This window comes from Hemicordylus capensis, chromosome 6 (genome assembly GCF_027244095.1).
Source record: "Hemicordylus capensis ecotype Gifberg chromosome 6, rHemCap1.1.pri, whole genome shotgun sequence".
Lineage (NCBI taxonomy): Eukaryota > Metazoa > Chordata > Lepidosauria > Squamata > Cordylidae > Hemicordylus > Hemicordylus capensis.
In genome coordinates, this window is record NC_069662.1 from 50,132,002 (window position 1) to 50,153,685 (window position 21,684).

General features: G+C 45.9%; 1 protein-coding gene across 10 annotated transcripts in view; it reads left to right on the plus strand.

The window, feature by feature from the left end:
• Nucleotides 1-14: 14 nt before the first annotated feature.
• Nucleotides 15-21,684, plus strand: part of UBTF (upstream binding transcription factor) — a 73,037-nt gene continuing 51,367 nt past the window's right edge. For 2 of the 10 annotated variants that reach the window (XM_053262396.1, XM_053262403.1), the window contains exons 1-9: nucleotides 15-368; nucleotides 4,156-4,312; nucleotides 5,503-5,678; nucleotides 6,647-6,730; nucleotides 12,862-13,017; nucleotides 15,146-15,210; nucleotides 16,457-16,577; nucleotides 18,190-18,300; nucleotides 18,623-18,756. In XM_053262396.1, the coding sequence (XP_053118371.1) occupies nucleotides 4,255-4,312; nucleotides 5,503-5,678; nucleotides 6,647-6,730; nucleotides 12,862-13,017; nucleotides 15,146-15,210; nucleotides 16,457-16,577; nucleotides 18,190-18,300; nucleotides 18,623-18,756 (905 nt within the window). In that variant the 5' untranslated portion in view covers nucleotides 15-368; nucleotides 4,156-4,254. Of the gene's footprint in view, nucleotides 369-499; nucleotides 715-1,996; nucleotides 2,100-2,650; nucleotides 2,789-3,785; nucleotides 3,927-4,155; nucleotides 4,313-5,502; nucleotides 5,679-6,646; nucleotides 6,731-11,243; nucleotides 11,367-11,411; nucleotides 11,549-12,861; nucleotides 13,018-15,145; nucleotides 15,211-16,456; nucleotides 16,578-18,189; nucleotides 18,301-18,622; nucleotides 18,757-21,684 lie in introns of those variants that run through there. The other 8 variants (XM_053262398.1, XM_053262401.1, XM_053262400.1 and 5 more) reach the window with 8 other exon arrangements.

Sequence of the window (21,684 nt, forward strand, 5' to 3'; positions counted from 1 at the left end):
CCCACAACCTGGTAAGATCAAAGAGGCCAAGAAAGAACGAAGCCCCGAAAGAAAAAAAAATCCCCGGGAAAAAAAACTTTTGCAATCCCGTTTAGGGAGCAGATGGAAAAGTGGGGACTTGTGAAGAAGGGCTGTGAGGTTGCCTAAGGATCCGGGAGCCGAAAAGAGACCGGCTGATTGGAAGAAAAAAGCAGAGAGATGGAGGCGGGGGAAGTGCGAGCTCTCTGCGGGGACTGGAGCGAGTCCACGCCCGGGGCCAGCGCTGCAGAGCTGGCGTGCATTCAACCAACGCTTCCCAGCTAAAGCAAGCCCAGGGAAGAAGAGGGGGGAAAAAGGGGAGCTTTTCTCCAAAGCCTTCTGATCTGCAGGTAGGTTGCAGACGTAGAAGGGGGCTAAAAATCTCCCCTCGAATCAGCTCCAGCATGGAGCCCCCCGTTGCAAAGGAGGGTGGGTGGGAAAGGACGGATCAGGGGGAGGGGGGGAAAGAAGGCACGATCCGAGGCGACGCTGCCTGCAGCCGAGGCTGGCTTTGCGGCAGTACGAGCGCATGTGGAGCTCGCCATTAACCCGACGCCGCGCTTCGCCATCTGGGGCTGGAGGGAGGCGCTTTTGTTACTTCCTCGGGCTTCGGCAGTGGAGGCAGAGAAGCAGGCAGGCGGCTCCTGCAACAGCAACCGTTGCTGTTCTCTCTTTCCAGCGTCTCCTTGTTCCTCGGTAAGGCTGAACAAAAATATGGGGTTGATTCCAGTTTTCTGGGTATATTTTTTAAAGAAAAATTGCCACCACGTTTTTTATTTTCTTTCTGGGGTTTTTTTTTCGTTAACCACATTTCGGGTTTTGTGTATTTTTAATACAATCTTGAGGGCTGCAAGCCTCTTGGAAACACATTTTCGGGCTGCATTTCCCCCTTTACAGTATTTTAGGGGTGCATTTGTAGAGAGAGTCGAATCGGGCCCCTTTTCCTGTCTTCCACGCGTTCACTAGCCAGAGGCCCCGGGAGTCGGCCATGGAAGGGCGAAAGAGAAGGCAGGCGGCGGCAGCTTCTCGAACACCAACCCCCGCGCTGCTTGGCGGCGACGGGGGTAAGCTGGAAAGAAGCAGGCGGTGAAATCCTGGGGTTCAGAGACACAAATCCCCTTCTCTCCCCTCCCCCGGCTTCCTCTAGAACCGAGGGGGCCCTACCCAAGCTAGAAAGAAAAGGGAGGAGGTAGAAGGGGAGGCAGTGAAAACAACCAAGCCGCCGCCGCCTTGTGCGCCTTTCTCTGGCCGCCTGCAGAGGGAGAGAAGCCAATCGACTGTGGGGGAAATGCTGTATTTCCCCCGCCTTCTTTCCACGGTAGTTGCACACAGTTTTTTAATTTTACGTTCTAGATTTTTCTTCTAATTTTACGAATTCGAGAGAGAAAAGCTGCTGGTGGCATAGGACTTTTTATCCCCCTCTCCTCTCCCGCGCTGGGAGCCTCTGGCGAGGTCGGTCGCCATAGCCTTTCCGACCGGCTGCAGCCAGCGCGCTCCGCCATCCGGAGGGTGGATCCATTCAGGCGAGCTTCTCGGCGTCCCTCCCTCCTCCTCTTTCCCCCCTTTCCCCGACGAGGAGCTTTTTCGGGGGGCCTCCCGCTGTGGGTGGGTGTGGAGAATCAAGTTAACGGGGTTTGACTCGCCGAGTTCCCGTGCGCCCTGGGCGCGCAGGGGGAGGCGCTCCCCGGGGGTCTGGGCGCTGGAGGAGAAGGAGGAGGCGGCGGCAGCGGCAGCCAAGACGTGCTGCCCTCCCTGGGTTCTGCCTGGACGCCCCCAGCCGGGCATTCATTTCTTCCTCCAGCCAGCCAGCCTTCCCCGCCCCCCTTCCACCAGCGGCTCCGATGGGGCTGCTGCTGCAGCGGCTCTCCGGCTCCCTTCTGCTCCTCCCCACTCGCGACTGCCGCCGCCGCCGCCACAACAAGGCGGGCTTGTCTCGTCCTTATTAACCGCCTCGACCAGGTTAGACCGACAGAAAGACGGGGAACTCGCCTGGCGTCCATCTCCTTTTTCCGCGCACACCGGGCATCGGTTCGCCGCCTGTTCCGGGGCTGGCGGAGCTGGAGAGCGGGATGCGTTGCTTGGTACTGGGATCTGGGGAAACCGAATTTCTTCAGGACGATTAGTGATCGGGGAAGGCGGCTTTCGTCCTCCGCGTGATCCTAGGGAAAGAAATCCTGGGGAACCGAGGAAGGCTGCCTTCTCAACAGGGTTGCCTAGCCGTGCTGAAGACCGAATGTATAGGTGGCTGGCTTTGGGGGGATCTGGGGTGGGCGGACAAGATTCGGGGGATACACAGGTGAGAAAGAGCTAGGATTTTCATAGGAGGGGGAAGCAATGGCTTTTCTAAGAGGGAAGATCTGGGTAACCGAGCCCGGTTCCTTCCTTCAGATTGCCATTGGTTAGCAGACTGGGAGAGAATCTAGTGGGGAAAGTTCTCTGCCAGTAGAATAGAAGTGGAGGAATCCGTAAAGGTGTATGGCAGAGAGCGGTGAATTTGGATTTTGCATGGAATTGATCCATAGAGATCCAATAAAAGGAGTAAGAATTAAGGGAATGACGAGAGAGAACTCTTGCGGGTAGAGAGTGAAGAGATCCTGGAATCCGGTAACCAAAAGATTTCTCCCTCCCTTGACGATCGCCTGGTGGACGGTGGAAACGCTGAATGTCAGGAAACGACATAGGCGAGGCTGGATCGGTACCTTCTTTCTCCTTGCCCCAGATAGCCAAGGCAGGAGCAAGGATAGGACCAGATAGCTGGAGCCCGTCCCAGGTACAATAAAATAAAATATGGGGGTGGGAGCGAAATCGAGCAGAGAGTGGCTGGAGTTGGCTGCGGCGGCGGCTGGATTTTCCGTACGGCAGCGCCCGCAGGGCGTGTGGAAGAGATGGAGGCGGGGGAAGGAGCAGAAGCAGCTGCAGCCCCGACGGCTCGGCTCTCCCGCCTGCCTGGAAACAGGCTGGGAGAGGCGGCACGCAGCAAACAGCAGCAGCTGCGCTTCTTCGGCTGCAGAGAGGCGTCGGCGTCGGAGATTGGCTGGTGATGGTGCGGCCTCTGAAGAGCCGATGGAAGTGGGAGGGAGTGAAGAGAGACAAGCAGATCCCTCCCACTCGCCTGGCCTGCCTCCCTCCTCAGTGATCCGCCTTCCTATCCCACCCACTCTGCCAGGGATCTCCGCTCTCTCCAGATTCCTTTCTCTCGTTTTTTCGTCCACGCAAACTGCCTTTTTCTCTTTCTTCATCTCTCTCCCAAGTTCGTCTTTTCTTTCCAGCTCCCCTCTCCCAAGGATAAGTTTTCCACGCATTTTAATGCTGTATGATTACATACCCTCTTGAATCATCTGGTTCTGTCTGCACCATCTAGCAAACCTCCCCTCTGTTGTAAGATCTCTCAGCCCTTCTCCTTTTCTCATTCTCCCCAATTCTATCTTGATCACTGTGTTGTGATGCATCAACCCTCTTTCCCTACCCACCACTTTTACTCTTGTGTGTGAAATGCATCACACTCCAGGGCCGGACTGGGGGCACTGAGAGGGTGGTGGAATGTATGTTGGGAGGGTGCCAGGTTTTGAGCAGAATGGGTGCTTGAGGGTGGGAGTATTCACTGCTGCTGAGTACGGCAGGGGCACCCCACAGATGGGGTGCACTGGGAATATGCCCCGTTGCTCTGAGGGCCAATCCGAGCCTGTCCCACTTCAGGGATCTTTCTCTTTTGCTTCCTCCTCATGGAGATTTAATCTGCTAAATAGATTCCCCAACACTTGGTGCAAATCTGTGACGGGATCCCTGAATCTTAATTCTACATCGGATGAATCTGTGCTGTCATCCTGATAACCATCTTCTATGCCACTGGAAAATCCGCCAGAAGATGACAAACCTGTGCTATTGTTCACATTATCACTTTTCCCAGGGTGAGAGATATTTTGAGACCTCTTGATCTTGCTGAGACTCCTTTCCTCTCAACTCACTCCAATCTTTAAATGTGTGCATCAATCACAGGTTCAATTTCAGATATTGTTATCCCAGGATAACCACTGTAAACAAGTTCTAAGTTCCCAGGATGTATGAACTAGTACTATGTTGTCCTAAGGGTAGTGATGGTAAGCACAGATCCTAACTCCAGTCTGTTTGTGCTTTCAGGGTGAAAATTGACTGATTGACGCCACCGTGAGGGGGGGAGAGAGAGAGCTGGAAGGGGGAGACCCAGGAGGTGTCACCCTAGGGTCCGAGAGGTGGAGGATGAACGGAGAAGCGGATAGTCCAGCTGACTTAGAAATGACAGCCCCCAAAAATCAAGGTGAGAAGGGAATACTCCTCAAAAGTTTCAGATCACACTAAAAAAAATTGGTAGAATTGGAATACAGGCTGCATCCTGCCCCCGCTAAGGTTTTTAAAAAACCCTCCAGGCTGCAGCAGTGCATTTGAAAACTAATAAAGGGTTGGAAAAGTGGAGGAAAGATTAAGTCTATGTATAATGAGCTTAACTTTGTTGCTCTGATGAGTTTCTAGCATGGCATGAATGTCCAGCTGTCTTCACAGCAAGATAATCCCCGTTCTCTACTAGCCAGCCTGCACTCGCATTCCTTGCTGTAGACATTACTGAGTAACCACAGCTAGGTTACATGCATCTGCAATTAGGAGAGAAACTTCCAGGGTGTGATTAAGCCCTGGCATCCTTTGTGCCTGTGTGTGTGTTCTTTAAAGATGCTAACAACGGAACAAAGGAATAAAATCTTCTTTTGGCTCTTTCCTTCTTGTATGCCAAATTATTTCTTTATAATACTTTATTTGCCACCAAGTAGGTTTTTCTTTAATTGTATAGTTTAGAATAGATTTTGGAATTTTTCTTGGTTGCAGAGCAGAGTTTTATTAAGCATGGAATTTCTAGACCAGGAGTTTATACTGTGCATGCTGCCACCTACAGTTAAGCTCTATATAATCCCAATCAAGAATTGCATGTTGGGATTTGTAGTTCATGAGTGCTGCCTTTTGTATAATAATCCACTGTTAGCTATGTTAGTGCTTTGCTACTGCTGTTTTGTTAATATTTATTTACTACTAGTGTGGCTTTCCATAAGAACAAAAAACACCTGAATTTGAAAGTGTTGGGTTGAAACTGGTTTCAGCTGCATATTTTAAATCTAGCTCTTCAACAGTACTGTCTTGAAGTTGTTGAAGTCAACAGTCTTGTTGTTTTTCCAACCTCTTCTAGCATTCTATTATAATAGGGAATATTCTCTTCTGAGCACTAGTTTTTCTGTATTAAACTGTAAGCTACCTTATACTTGAGAGGATCTCTCCCTTTCATTGGAATCCTCAAAAAGGGATGTCCTTCAAGTTCTTGCAGTATGTATATTTTTATATTTAAGCAGTTTATTTAATAGGTTTTAGCTAATCCAGTTAACAAACTAAGGGTTCATCACTGGTTAGCAGCCCTAGTGTGTATGACCTATACATGTATCTTTAGTCTTACTGTTTTTTCCTCAGATCGTTGGACCCAAGAAGACATGCTGATCCTGTTGGAGTGCATGAAGAACAACCTGCCTTCCAATGATGGCAGCAAGTTCAAAACCACTGAATCCCACCTGGACTGGGAAAAAGTTGCCTTCAAGGACTTCTCTGGTGAGATGTGCAAGATGAAATGGATTGAGATCTCCAATGAGGTAACTGCTTATTTGGTGTGATACAGCCTGTGTCAGATATTTGTATGAACAATAATACTCTGGTGTGAGTTGGGCTTACAAATCTACCGCATTGCTAACTTAACTTGAACCCTGGGTCTAGCCACTTTTCTGGTGAAGAGGCAAAGCTCTGTAGAGCTGCTTGTTTGACCAGTTCTTGCCTTGCCTGCAATGGCCTTCCCTCTTTTTCAAATTACTCCTGCCTCTCTTTCCTCTATATGCCACCATAATCTATGCCTTCTGCTGCTAGTGTATACCTGTTATCCATCCTTACCATTCCTTTTATCAAGCCCTCTCTACTTCCTTCATCTGTGTTCTGACTAAGTTGGTCCTTGTTGCATTTAAGCTTTGATTATGCAAGTGAAAGCTACTGTTCCAAAAAGTTCCCCAGGACATTTAAAGTCCTTGTGTTTGAATTAAAAAATAAAAAATAAAATGGGGATTAAGGGAAGAAAGTGTTCATACTCCCCCCCCCCCCCGCCACCCTTGCATTGCTAATTTTTCTCCAATGGCAATTAATTGGGAGTGGATCAATTCATTCTGATTTACTGTTCTACTCATTTGTGATCTGCATAGAAATATCATTTGGCCACCACTGTCCTGCATTTTCTGGGCCTTTTGGCCTTGCTGTAATTCTTTTTTCCTCTCTCTTTAAAAATCTCTTACACATTTAGAAGACAACATCATTATTTAGCTCATGAAACTTTATGCCATTATACATTTTAGTCTTAAAGATTCCCCAGGACTCTGTTTTTGCTGCAAAAGACTACTATCCCTACTATTAAGCCAGAATCAAAATAGCTTCAGAAAATGAACAAGTACACCCTTGATTCTCAGCCTCACTGGTTAAATGTGACCCTCACTGATTTAATCAAAGATTTAGTTCATGTAATGTACCGATTAGGATTTGCATCTCTAAAGAACATTGTTGCCACTGGTTATCCTTGCAGGTGAGGAAGTTCCGAACTCTGACTGAATTGATTATGGATGCTGAGGAGCATGTGAAAAACCCCTACAAGGGCAAAAAGCTGAAGGTAGGTGTTGAGTCAGTAAAAGGATGAGTAGGTAATGGAACATATTCTTTTAAAACAAGCTTGGTTATCTTGCCTGCTGTGCTCATGTAGTACAGTGTTTCCTGAACTCCTTATGGCCACAGAATCCTTCCAAAAAAAATTAACCTTCCTACACTTTTGGAGTTATGATCCCAAAGGTATATTAAAATAGAAAACAAAACTGTGTCAACTCCCTTCCCCCCCACTAACTATGCCATTTCATACCCCCTGCATTCTCCCACAACAAAGGGGTTAATCATTATGTGGTGTTTCAAAACCACCTCCACAGCATCTAGGTATATGTTTAATTTGAAGGTTTCACTCAAAGGGCATTTGGGTCCATTTGATCCCAAGTAAAGTGAATGGGAGGAAATGAAATACTACTCATCCAAGGCAGGGGGAGAGGGTCTGCCTTTCCTAAATAACCCACAGCATGAGAAATATTTTAATTTAACAGCACAATAGCTACTTTAAATTGCTGTAAATTGGGGTGCACAACTCAAAAGCCCCAGTGAGTTGGAACCAGCTGTGACTTGGTGTGCGGAGGCCAAGATCAATGTTCAGTGCATTGATGATTGAGTTAAAATTGTTTAGAATTGAGTTAAAATCCCCTGGCAGCTGCTTTGGATGGGGATGCCTTCTTTGCTTCCCATCCTCTGTCCATTGCCCTCTTGTGGGGCAGGGGGTTGTGCCAAAAGTGAGGGAGAATGCTAGAAAAAGGTGAATGAGGAAGAGAGAGGGGGAGAGGAAAAAGAAGGGAGAATGGGAGAGATGGAGAAAGGGGAAGAAAAGTGACACTGTTTAAAAAAGAGAGAGCAGGAGGAGGTCCAGGAGAGGCTGGGAAAAGGAGGCTGGGTGGGTGGTAGAGAATGGGGGAAAGGGAAATGGGGCTGAGAGAGGAAAGAGTGGAAGAAGGAGTATAGGAAGAGAAGAGTTGGGTGCAGAACCAGATAGAGGGTCAGAAGGGGCTCGTGCTCTAGCACAGGAGCAGGAAGGAAGTGCAGTGTGTACCTTGGACTGTTGCTGTGCAGTGTTCCCTTTAACAGGGATTCCCAGATGTTGAATCCCTAATCAAAAGCCATTGCAGCTGGGGATTCTGGGAGCTGTAGTCAACAACATCTAAGAATCCCTGTTAGAGGGAACACTGTTGCTGTGGGAAGTTGGATGCCTGGAGAGGCAGGGCAAGTTGCTGTTTGGTGGAGGCTCCCCTCTTGGTCCCAGAAAAGGTGTTCTCTAACCCAGGTTTGGCACCTTTCAGCTGCCTGGGCTGGGCTGCTCCACCTCCGTGTCCTGCTTCATGCCTGGTATGTGAGGGCCCAGGTGCCTGATTACGGAGGCAATTGGCCCTCCCTGTTCCCACACTAGCCAGGGCTTGCTTTCTTAAAACAGACCTGCCTCTTGTCTACCTTCTCAGAGTCTGCCGTCAGTGGCTTCTTTGCTTTCCCACGCCGTATGTTCTTGGGCGTACAGCAGCCCACCGTGTGTCTTGTGATAAGGAGTGTGTCTGGTGGTAGGGCCAGCCAGTTCATGCACAGACGATAGACTATGAGCAGCCTCTCAACAGGCAGCTTGAAGGTGGTCCTTTCCATGCCTGGGGAGACTCAGCATCTGCAAAAGAGACCAGGCAGGAAATGCAAGGAGGAGAAGGAAAACAATCTACCTTCTGCAATCTACCACCATCTGCCTCATTGCGCATGCTCGTCCAGGCTTTGTCTTAGCTCCTGCCTAGCAGCTGACTGTTTGCTTCAGCGTTGCCCACAAGTGGGTGGCAGCAGCACCTGTGGCCTCCAATATTTGCCATCCTGGGACGAGTCCCACCAAGACAGTACTGCAAGGCTAGGACTCTTTCATGGAAGTGGCTGCTGGTAGGGAGGAAACAGCCCTGTAGGCCAGCAAAAAGGTGCCTATGGGCCATATTTGGCCCACGGGCCATATCTTGGCAGGGGAGCTGTAGATAACTCTGTATCTATTTTAATGTATGAATGTACATTAGGAAGATATTAGAACTGGCAAAGACTACATAGGAATGAGTATTTGTTGAGGAGCTTACAGTCACCCTGGGTGGTGGAACATAGGAAACTGCCATATACTGAGTCAGACCATTGGTCTATCTAGCTCAGTATTATCTTCACAGACTGGCAGCAGCTTCTCCAAGGTTGCAGGCAGGAATCTCTCTCAGCCCTATCTTGGAGAAGCCAGGGAGGGAACTTGAAACCTTCTGCTCTTCCCAGAGCGGCTTCATCCCCTGAGGGGAATATCTTGCAGTGCTCACACATCAAGTCTCTCATTCATATGCAACCAGGGCAGACCCTGCTTAGCTATGGGGCCAAGTCATGCTTGCTACCACAAGACCAGTTCTCCTCTCTTCCTCTGGTGCGAATATAACTTTAAAAACTGCTGAGCTTACCCACTGCCTGCATCCTTAGGAAACCAGAGGCCAAAACAGCATCTCACAGGGATAATAATAATAATGATCATGATGATGATGTTTGTATCCCGCTCTTCCTCCAAGGAGCCCAGAGCGGTGTACTACGTACTTAAGTTTCTCCTCACAACAACCCTGTGAATTAGGTTAGGCTGAGAGAGAGTGACTGGCCCAGAGTCACCCAGCTAGTCTCATGGCTGAATGGGGATTTGAACTCAGGTCTCCCCGGTCCTAGTCCAGCACTCTAACCACTACACCACACCTGCTCTGGCAAATAATGAATGTATTTCAGAGTATTACCCTAGCAGTTCATTCTTGGCACATGATTTAGGAGTGACTCAGTCAGAGCACTGAGCTTGGTAAGAGTCCCCACCCCTCTACTCAGTGGTGCTGCTTCCCTGTGTTACCTCTGGCAGTCATTATTGTCTTTATCTAAAATGAAATAAATGAGATATACAAGTATATGGGAATCTGCTTTCATTCCATGAAACAAGGTGAGAGAGATAATTTAAACAGAAAAAAACCCAAGTTATTTTAATGTTGATCCAGTGAACAGGCTACCTTGTGTGGAGGTGAGGTATTTAATAGGTTTCATGACTAACCAGAAGAAAAGCAGTTGGTCTCCTTCTGTGCTTTCTAACAGTAACTTAATTGGCACGTGAAGCATTTTCATGGCATGGCAACATTGCCAGTTCACGTCTGCTGATCAAGCTGATATTTATAACACCGAAGCAGGGGCCAGCAAAAAAGTTGGCAATCCTATCTTATATACAGTTATTGCCTTGTGGGAATAAAATAAACTTGTTCTTACCTGTAATTATTGTTCGTTAGTTGCATGCGCTGAAGTGGTTGCATGCGCTGAAGACGGTCTGGGTCCACCTGGAAGATTCAGCCTTCTCCCTGAGTTACTCTCAACTACAGAAAAGACTGTTTCTCTTGAACTTCTGGTTCTCACACTGAGCTCTTTCTGAATGTCTCTGCTCCCTTTAGGGCAGGCCTACTCAGCTTCGGCCCTCCGGCAGATGTTGGCCTACAACTCCCATAATCCCTGGCTGTTGGCTACTGTGGCTGGGGATTATGGGAGTTGTAGTCCAAAAATAGCGGGTGGGGGGCCTAAGTTGAGCAGGCCCGCTTTAAGGTGTTGCAGAAATATACACATGAAGCTCTCAGACCTGCCTTTCAAATGGCAGCACAACTCTTGAGTTGCAGCCTAGCACTAGACAACTGATGCACTGTGCAAGCCCATCAACTATAGTATCCTGCTAGTTGGCCCGGGCACATGGCATCTGTGCCCCTAGTCCTCTCTGTCTCTCCTCCCTCCCTTCAGCCCCAGTCCACCCCACCCCACCCCGCTTCAGCCCCAGTCCATTCTCCCCCTCCCAGTCTGCTTTCTCTTCCCTCCCTGCCCGGAGTACTACCTTGCACTGTAGTCCCTGGCATTTTTCTTCCCTGCCTGCAGGCCTGGCTGGTGCTTTCCCTTGCCGGCCTGGCAGGAGTTTTCCCTCTCGGCCGGCCGGCCTGGTGCTGGCGCCGCTTTCCCTCCCCACCTGCCCAGTGACAGCCTGGCAGGCGCTTTCCCCAGCGGTGGCGCTGCTTTCCCTCTCTGCTTGCCAGCTGCCTCCTCCAGCAAGGCCAAGTCCACCAGCCGGCCAACCGCCTCCTGCCATGCGCCCAAACTGCCCGCCTCCTCCGGCAAGGCTGAGTGCGCCAGCCAGCCAACCGCCTCCTGCCAGGAACTCTCGCAAGGGTTCCGCCACACTTTTTTTCTGGAGAATTAAATAGATAGATTCCCAGCAGGTCCCTTTAAAAATAATAATTTTAAAAATCCGATATGCCAAACAGTAAAAGGGGTATATAAATCTAATGTAAGAAAATCTTGAGTCTTAATTGAGAAAAAAATAAATTCTGTAGTATGGCATGTATTTTCTTGAGTCAAGGGAAGGAGTGCAGAGGTGTTCCTAACAGTTGCTGTTGGCAGTTGTAAAAGAACTGAGGAGAGAGTCCCCCCCCCCCCGTTCCTTATATATGCGGAGGTGAACATTCTGAAGTAAGACAGATACCCCTTGAGCCTAACAGACAAAGCTTTCCAGTCACTCTATGTGGGAATGTATTGACCACTCCGGAGAAGAATTACACTTTTTTTTCCATTTCACGTAAACAACAGTTACCCATTAGGGGAAGTATGCTTATAAAGTATGGCTCATCAGTTGTGGAATGATAGTAGGAAGAGTTGGTTTTCTGCCCCCTTTTCTGACTGAATTTTTAACTAAGTGCTGATTAGGGGCACTGATGGTTTTTGAACAGGGTGGTTTTAAAATCATCTGCCCCTTAAATGGTGATACACCTGCTGTATTGTTTGTATTTTCAAACTTCATGTGAGCTGAATTTTTGCAACTTCTGGTTGATCTGATATTGATGATGTGGGAAGAAGCTGAAATTATAAACTTACTTTAAATTCGTGAGGATTTCTCTTAAATGTGAAAATATCAATACAGGTGGACCTCATCATCTGTGGGGGTTCAGTTCCCACAGATTATTGTGGGGAACAAAACCATGAATAATGTGTAATTGAAGTCTGTGGGATCATGGGGGTTGGGTTCCCAGGCTTTAAAAAATTGCTTTAAAATCACCCCCCAAATGGCCCAATTAAAGTGTCCTATGTGCTCCATGGGTCTCCTGGTACCCAGCAATGACCCCAAATGGGGAAATCATGGATTTTTCAGCCCACCCACCCCACCCCACCCTTTTAATGACAAATGAGTGACAAAATGGTGGCCAGAAATGACCCCCGCGGTCATTTCTTGCCTTCTAGGAACCACAAATGCGTGGGTTTTAACTCTTTCATATCCAGGGATAATGAAGTAGGGTGCTTTTTTGTGGACTGCAAATATGCAAAACCGTGATTAGCGAGGTCCACCTATAGTATCCAGGGGTTGAAAATTTGGCTTACAGACAAGTTGAGGACACCTTAAGCCTGATCATATACAGCTGAATTATCCTACTTTGCAAAATAATTCTTCTGCCTCAAACTGGGAACAACCAGTTTAAATGAATAAAAGCAACAAGCAGAATAGCAATGGAAAAGCATGAAAATAAAATACCTCCAAAGCTATCACTGGAAATCCTTTTGTATTAAAAACTGCCTGATTTTCTACTCTCTGCATCTTGTTTCAATCTCTTGCCCTTTTTCACAGACGAGTGCATGTCTTATTTGACTTCTACTGCCATCCTCTTAAACCCATACTCCTCTTCCTTAATAAGCCAGTTATGGTGGATCAGATTCCTATGAAGAAGAAAGTGTGTGTTGTTTTTTTTTAAGTGATTAGTGATTGAGTTGGAACAAAACATTTTTGTTCAGTTCACATAAATTCAGAATTCGCAGAAGTAAGGGGCAGTCACTCTCCAGTATATTATGTGGGAATAGTCTGCTACAGAAAATTGAATATTGATTTGGGCTTGTTAATTTTTGTTCTATTAACTACTTGAAAAGTGTAACCTACTCCATTCCAGGAATTAAATGAACCAATGGAATGCCCCTGTTGGTTGTTGAATAGTACTACAGTATATAAATCTTCTAAATAAATCCAAAGGCTCATCTAGCTTACCTGGATAACTTTCCAGTGTTTGAGGACAGGGGAGCCTCAAAATAATATTTCTTCCTTGTGCCCTTCCTTCTCCTCCAATTCAGAAGCATCCTGAATTCCCCAAGAAACCTTTGACCCCATACTTCCGTTTCTTCATGGAGAAGCGAGCAAAATATGCCAAGCTGCACCCAGAAATGAGCAACCTGGATCTCACCAAGATACTGTCAAAAAAGTATAAGGAGCTCCCTGAAAAGAAAAAGGTGAGCAAGGCTTTTCATGGCTGTGGGAAAAGTCTTGTGATTATCTGTGGGGTTTCATACAATCACACACCTACACACTAGGGATAAGCATTCCTGCACTTGCAGCAAAAGCCTTGCTTTGTTTGAGAGAAATTGTTCCTTTCCCTGCTAGATAATTTGGGGTCATTTTTCTCCCTTTCCCCTGGGCTTTTGCAGAAGACAACAACAACGAGGCATTACTCATTATATGACGGAAATACCTGCCCTTCTCTGCGTTCCCTTCATGTGTCACAATGCTAGTAAGCCAAGCCAGAATGTATGGGCCCCTGAATATCTGGGCTTAGGAAGTATTCCTTTCATGAGCAGTGAGCTCGCCCTGGGCAGCCGGATCGGCCGCCCACACAATTGCCAGCTCCGGTAATCGCTCTGTGCAGGGCATTCTGGGGAGCCCCTGACACCAGGAGGCTTGTTGTAGCCTCCCGGTCGGGGGTCTCCTCGTGAGTCACTGCAGAACTGCGCCGCAGCGACCCACTATCCAATAAACAGGGTTAGCGAAGCACTCGCTCCATTAACCTCATTTAAGGGGAGGGGCATTTAAGGAGGCTTGCTGCCGGGACCCTCACAGCTCCCGTTGCAGCACATGACCAGGCGAAACCTGACAAGGCTCCCTTAGCCCGCCTTCGCCTGGTCGTGAGAATAGCCTCAGTGACTAAGAATTGCAGGGTCTTGAGCCAGGCGTTTACATGGTTCCATTCTGAAGGCCTGTTTATATGTTCTGTTCTGGGAAAGTCATCTCCTGAACTTGCTTCAAGCTTTGCATCTTTACATATTTGAGGGACAAATCGGTGGTTGGAGGTTTTTGAATTCCCCTTGACTTTCTCTTTTGGATCAGTAAGCATGTAAATTGCCCCAGGGAGGAAGGGAGTCTGTTTCTCTCTGTATGTTTCTGGAGTTCACAGCTCATGAGAGAAATGCAGAAACCAGTGAAAGATCCAAGACAATTGGCATAGCATTGTAGCTGAAGTGAAAGGGATTCCTTATAAGATTGGTTGATAACAACTGAGATAAAAATCTTACATTTTTGTCTATGAAAAATAGCCCTGTTCCTAAATTGACCAGTCTGTATACCGTGCACATGCATACAATTATTTACATATTATGTTAAATGCAAATACAGTACTTTCTACCTGTATCCTGCTTTTGACAGAGCCAGTTCATTTAAAAAATAAACACATGTACTTTAATTCATACAAAGACGTGCACGTTTGCATAGACACCTGTACGTGTGTACAGTGTGATCTCTGAATAGTGCTAAGAAGTCACAAGTATCTGGAACCCATGCTCATTGGACAGGGAGGGCACACTGTTTTATGAGTGAGGTGGGGCAGGTTGTGCACACACACATCTCTGATTGGAGACAAGAATTCCTGATTAATAGAGAACATGAATTCTTTCTTACAGTCCGAACTAAAGGTAGCTGTTCCCAGTTCACCCAAAAGACCGCTGCTGAAAGGTTATTCAGAATTTTTAGGGAGTCCTCCCTGAATTGAGCTAGAAATGGTTGATCATCAGTATCTGTACCTGCCTGTTTTCCAGCCTTGAATTCTGTAGGGCTTCTTGTTTACCATGGAGAGGAAACATGATAGGAAGGGATAGGGAAGGGTTTCCATTTCATGATCCCACCTGCTCCTCCCCCTAGAGTAGCCATGCAAAAGCCAGTTCCTTGGGGATGCTGGTAATATTATTATTATTTTTATTCATTCATTCATTCAATTTCTATGCTGCAAGTGCTCCAGTTCAAGCAGCTGAGTGAGACCGTTCATCTGTCTGCCTGCCCATGCATGGCACTTCCAGATATTAGCTGCTGTCATCGTGCTTGTGTTCCTGGACTCGTGTGTGTGTGCGTGTGCGTGTGCATGCATACTTCTAGTGGTGGGAGGGGGAAGAACTGGATTACTGAAGCAGAGAATGGGTGCCTTCTTTCCTATCCTCCCTTCCCCAGATTTCATGTTCAACCCATTTATATAGCCTCCTGCTTCATTTGTTACGAGAGGTTTAGCACTGGGGCAATTCCAGAACCTCTCAGTCTTCTTCTCCTTCCTCTTTCATAGTCAGCAGCTGTTTAATCTCCATTTTGTCTGTCTTTTAGATGAAGTATATCCAAGACTTTCAGCGAGAAAAACAAGAATTTGAGCGAAATTTGGCAAGATTTAGGTAAGAGCCCATTAATCAGCGGCTTTACGTTTGCATGTAAATTGGCAGCTCTGAGGTTTGTCAGCTGTGGACTTCAACTGCACACTTGAACCAAATGTTATATGAAGGTTGCTACAAGAAGCTGCTTTGGTTTTGTTTGGTAGTGGTAGAGGGAATGTGTGCAACCTGGAGGAGCCTTCCCTGAAAAACTGCAGATCATAGAACAAAGAAACACAAGTCAGTTCTCAAATTCAGGTCATGAAATGGTACAATTATTAACTGAGAAAGTGTCTGTGTATGCATACATGCATAACTTTCAGGCATGTAAATAATTCATTTATGAATATATGAAAAGGTACCCTCATATAAGAACATAAGAGAGAGTCCCTGCTGAATTAGATGAAGGGTCCATCTAAACTAGCATCTTGTTGGCAGTAGTGGTCAGTTAAATATTTCAGGGAAACCCAGAAGCAGGGCATGTAGGCAATATTATTTCCCTGTTGTATAATATTTGAGTGGGGTTGTCGTGCTTGCAATTCAGTTTTTGGGGAAACGTTTTGTTCCGCCCAAAGAATTACACATCTCTTGACTCCTCCTGCTTGATCTTTCTGGAGGTGCTTGAGATTGTGCCAGGTTGGAGAATTGCCCACTCCTTACTCCATTTAGTCTTGCCGCTTCTCCTTTTTTCTGCTACCTCTGCCAATTATCACAGTATATTAAATAACTATTGACTCTTTACAATTGAGAGTGCACACTTGTAGTCTCCTGGGTGCGCGCGCACACCAACCCACCTCTCTTCTCTAACATTTGCTAACCCATGCTGACACAAGAAGAAGGTGGAACGAGAGAGGGAGTTGCACATAATTTCACAGTGATTGCATCACTGGCATTCTGTCTGTCTAGCATCAGATGGTTGCTGGCTTTTTAATGCGAAGGAAATAATATTCTGGCTTGAATGATGGAGGCAGGAAGTCCCACAGCAGTGGGACAACCACCAAACATGCTCCCTCGGTGCTCTTGCTGTTCAGACGACTTTGGATGATCATGAATGCACATGGCTGAAAGTGCTCCTAAGGCTTTATGCAAAGAATCCTGTAATAGATTGAATATATTTTTTGCAGTCTACAGTCTGGGGTTCAGGAGGGGGAAGTGGTGTGCAAGGCTTTAGAAAGGCCAGTATATGAGTGTTTTTCTTTACATTCACATAGTTGGTTGTTGCTGCCATCTTACCTTTCCCACCTCCTTTTGTCACCCCTGCTCTATGAAGGGAAGACCACCCAGACCTCATTCAGAGTGCCAAGAAATCCGATATTCCTGAGAAACCCAAGACTCCACAACAACTCTGGTACACCCACGAGAAGAAGATCTACCTGAAAGTGCGTCCTGATGTAAGTAGCTCTGCCTAGGTGTATAAATTTTGAGGCTCAGGTGGGTGAAGGGAATATAGGAATCCTGGGTAAGGGGAACACTGAAACAGAAGGGAAGCTATGGAAACACTGGAAGCTTAAGTAAGGACTCTTGAGAGCAAGGGCAGGGAAGAAGGCAAGCAAGGCTGTGTGTTCTATACCCGATAGATCTAGATCCTTCAGGGGGAATAAATTAAGCCAATTTATTTTAATTCCTGATCACCCCTATCTCTGAAAGGGGAAATTTAAGGTCCAGTTTATACATCCAACAGAACCAAGTTGTAAAGGCTTTCTTGGGCTATGTCCCTTGGTCAACCAGGGGGAGGATTATATGTTTGAATGCTTCTTCTATTCAAAAAACTCTCTGCATATGAGGTTAGTAATAGACAACCAACATTGAAGCCTCTCTGCTATGCAGGATGTGTTTTTCATTGGGAGAGCATTCAGATGGATTACCTCCCACCACCACCCATGATAGCCTAAAGTGAAAGTCCAGGAAAAACTGTATCACATGATCCTACTGAATAACTATGGTCCTAAGAGTAACTATGGTCCTAAGAGTGCTGGAGAAGGGACAGAAAGCCCACCCCACCCCAATTATCAGGAGAATGGAGGAGCACTTTGCTGACTCGTAAGTCTTAAGAGGTTGGGGCTTTATAGATTAAAAGATAGCTGAGAGGAGATGACCTTAAACTAATGAAATCTTGAACTGAAAAGCAGGAACTAAGAAACAATTCACTTTTTCTCTCAAGCCTGTAGAGTTCAGAGTCACCCAGTGAAAGATGCATGTAGAGGGTTCAAGTCCAACAAAAGAGAAGTGATATTCTGTGTAATGAAGAATTAACTATGGAACTCGCTACTAGGGAGTGTTGATGGTTACATGCATTCATGGCTTTAATTAGACAGGTTTCTAGTGGATAAGCATTCCCATTCTTAGTCATGGCAATGAAGTGGAGTCAGAGGCAAAACACCACTGATTATCAGTTGCTTCAGACAAAATGGGATGGCTATGTTTATCTTGCCCTGTTTAATGAGCTTTCCTGGAAGCATCTAGTGTACTGCTGTTGGAAGCAGATAGCTGGGCTAGATTAGACAATTAATCTAATAATCTAGGACAGTTCTTATATTTCATAATTAATATTTGTGCCCATTGCATTTAGTTTTTTATTCTCTGCTGCTGTAATTCAGATATACCAGATGAAGAAGGGAATGGGATAAGGGGAAGGATTGGAGGCATGTCCAAACTTTTCTTCATGATCATGAGGGTTAGGGACATTCTTTATATTTAGAAGAAAAAACAAAAGCTAAGATTCTGACTATGCCAGATTTGGTGTTAGATATCAGATTCTCTGCTTTTGCAACAAATCAGTGAGCACGCAGATTAAGCATGTCCCTCGCATAACCCTATAGGTTTCCGACATATTGAGGTACTCTGCTCCCCTTAAAGGAAGTAGAGGGAAGTTTTTTTTTAAAAAAAATTCACTTCTCCAAAAGTTTAGCTTAGCTCACTGCTGTACCACTATGGTGGGCAGTGTCCCCTCCCCTTTTCCTTTTTTATCAACCTTTTTATTTCCCCCCCACCTGGGTTTTTCAGGCCACCACGAAGGAGGTGAAGGAGGCGTTGGGCAAGCAATGGTCTCAGCTCTCGGACAAAAAAAGGCTGAAATGGATTCATAAGGCTCTGGAGCAACGGAAGGAGTATGAGGTAGGGAACACTCAACAGTTCCCCTTCATCTTCTCCCCCCTGTGCTCAGCCCGGCCTTGTCGCGGCTGCTGAAACCCAGCTGCACTCCGAGAGCCGATTTGCAGGTGTCACGCTCTCTCATTCAGCCTGCAGGGAGTTGTGCTACAACTCCTCCTCCTCCTGCTTTCACTACCAAGTATTTGATTGGTTAGGGTAGCAGAAATGGTTTGTCACCTGCCCCGCCCCACCACCCTAGAGCCTAGGGAAGATCTTCTGCCTCTCCTTGCATCTCTTGGCCCAGGGTGTCTCATGTCAACCACCCCACGTGTTTGTTTTCCCACAGGAAATGATGCGCGATTATATCCAGAAGCATCCAGAGATGAACATTGAAGAAGGTGCTCCTCCTCGTTCCACACTAACTAAAGCAGAACGGCAGTTGAAGGACAAGTTCGATGGGCGACCCACCAAGCCGCCTCCGTAAGTTGCTGGAATCTGGGGATCAACTGGGTTGGTGAGGGGAGGAACTGTTCCTGTTGGGTGGTAAAGTATTCTCATGTGGTAAGCGTAATTCCCATTTTCTGCAACTGTCTACTAGTAAAGGTGTCCTGGTGGGAGTATGGCTTTTGCTGCCACAACCCACCCTGTGTCTGCTCGGTATGGCTGGATGAAGTGTTGATCTGAGCTTCTTCAATAATGGGCGAGGAGAGGGAATAAAACCACCAGGGTATGACAGTAACTTCTTCTTGTGTACGTGGCTGTCTCACTAAAAGAAATTGCACTTGTTGACACCCTCACTCTACCCTTGCTGATGATTTGAAATCATGCAGGGTAGGAGTGGTGTGTCTCCACCCCCTTCTGGTGACCCCATTTTCAGCTTGCCACAACCAGTTGCCTAAGGCTGCAGAACAAATAAAGAACAAGCACCCAACCCTCCTCTGCATTTGCAGGCTAGCAGAGGGATTGATTTGGGCTAATAGTAGACCCACGTTTCCCTCCTTCTGGGTTTGCTGGAAAAATATACAGGTGAAACTCGGAAAATTAGAATATCGTGCAAAAGTCCATTAATTTCAGATATGCAAATTAAAAGGTGAAACTGATATATGAGACAGACGCATTACATGCAAAGCGAGATAAGTCAAGCCTTAATTTGTTATAATTGTGATGATCATGGCGTACAGCTCATGAAAACCCCAAATCCACAATCTCAGAAAATTAGAATATTACATGGAACCAAGAAGACAAGGATTGTAGAATAGAACAATATCGGACCTCTGAAAAGTATACAGTGTACTGTGCTTGATTGGCCAGCAAACTCGCCTGACCTGACCCCATAGAGAATCTATGGGGCATTGCCAAGAGAAGGATGAGAGACATGAGACCAAACAATGCAGAATTGCTGAAGGCCGCTAATGAAGCATCCTGGTCTTCCATAATACCTCATCAGTGCCACAGGCTGATAGCATCCATGCCACGCCACATTGAGGCAGTAATTGCTGCAAAAGGGGCCCAAACCAAGTACTGAATACATATGCATGCTTATACTTTTCAGAGGTCCGATATTGTTCTATTCTTCAATCCTTGTCTTCTTGGTTCCATGTAATATTCTAATTTTCTGAGATTGTGGATTTGGGGTTCCCATGAGCTGTACGCCATGATCATCACAATTATAACAAATTAAGGCTTGACTTATCTCGCTTTGCATGTAATGCGTCTGTCTCATATATCAGTTTCACCTTTTAATTTGTATTACTGAAATTAATGGACTTTTGCACGATATTCTAATTTTCCAAGTTTCACCTGTAGTTGCTTACTACCTCTGTGGAGGATAGATTTCTGTTTGGATTAACCCTCATCTCCACTACCATCCTACACATTAATTCTCAGCTCTTTGTTTATTTTCTCCCTCTTTCCCACCCATCCCTAGGGGTGAGCAAGAGTTTTAACATCTGTGTTTTAGTAAAATCTGAATGAAAACAATATGTCTTAAAGAACTGCACCCCAGCAAATACTGGTGGGGGACGGGGGAAGCACTTTTAAAAGACCATATGCCAGGCTTAAAAATAGCTACTTGCCTGGCCATCAAGGAAACGTCTGTAAAATGGTTTTCTTTCTTTCTTGACATCTGTTTTTCAGTGGGTTGGTAAACTTCTGTGGGCTAGTAACTTTTGTGGACTTATTTGCAAGACTGCCTTATATTACTGCCAGAGGACTGGCAGAGAATCCAGGTTGTGGGAGTATCTTATGACTACTAGGAACAAATCTCTGTGTACTTCTGCTGTCTTTAGTGGGTGCTCTCAGTTTATAGAGTGCCATCCTTGCATATATTGGGCTCAGGGCAATATGGACTTAAAAGCTTAATACTAGTATCTTGCTCCTCAAAGAGGGCAAAGAGGCATCTTTCAAAGTGGTGATTTTTTTTTAATTAAGGAGGGGGAGGGCAACTGGTTCAGCCCCAGCACAGTTTCCTTTCAGTTCCTGTTGCTAGCATCTACCTTGTGTTTCTTTTTAGACTGTGGGCCATTTGGGGACAGGGAACCATGTTCTCCTTATTAGTCTTTTTCTATGTAAGCCTCTTTGAAAACTTTTTTGTTGAAAAGCAATATATAATTACTAGTAGTAGTAGTAGTAGTAGTTCTAGTAAAAGCAATAGGCACTGTAGTATTGTTCCAATCATTAGTCATTTCAAAATTATAGATAATAAAAACACATTATCAACACTTGTTAAAAGTGCTACGTAGAGTATCTATGAAATTCAGAGATTCAGAATTTATAAGAATGAGCTATAACAAATGTGCAACTAACCTCTTTACAGTTCAGCAGTTAATCTCTGCATACATTTTCCTTGATTTCTAACAGCCACTGCAAATGTGGCTACTCTGAATTGCCTCTACTTCTGAACTGCCTCTAGATTTTGTTAATCCAGCGATTTGTTTTAAGATGCCCAGTCAAGAAACCACTCCCTCAAAGTATTGTCTAATGATAATATTGCTATTTGTATTACATAGTCGAGTGTTCCTTTAAGGAATTTCAGCTGTTCCAAAAATGTTTCTTGAAGCTCTTTCTTTTCCTTTTTCCTTTTTCCTTTTTGGCCTTCATAATAAAAAAATGTGAAGTGGTACCAGAACACAGCCACAAAGACATTGTGCAAGTCCAGAAAAGCAATGCGGAGAACTCAAAAAGGATGTGAATGGGGTACAAATATCCTTTTAGGCACGTAAATCTTTTTTCATTCACAGTTGGGATGGTTAAAGTATGAATCCCACCCCAAATATGTATTGGTGGCTGAAGTAGGTGATCTGATCTGCATTAGTGTGATCATGAGTACAAAATTAGGGAGTGGAAAGCTTGCTTCAAGCACCAGTTGTGTCTCATTGTCTTACTAACTAGTATTAACTAGATGGCATG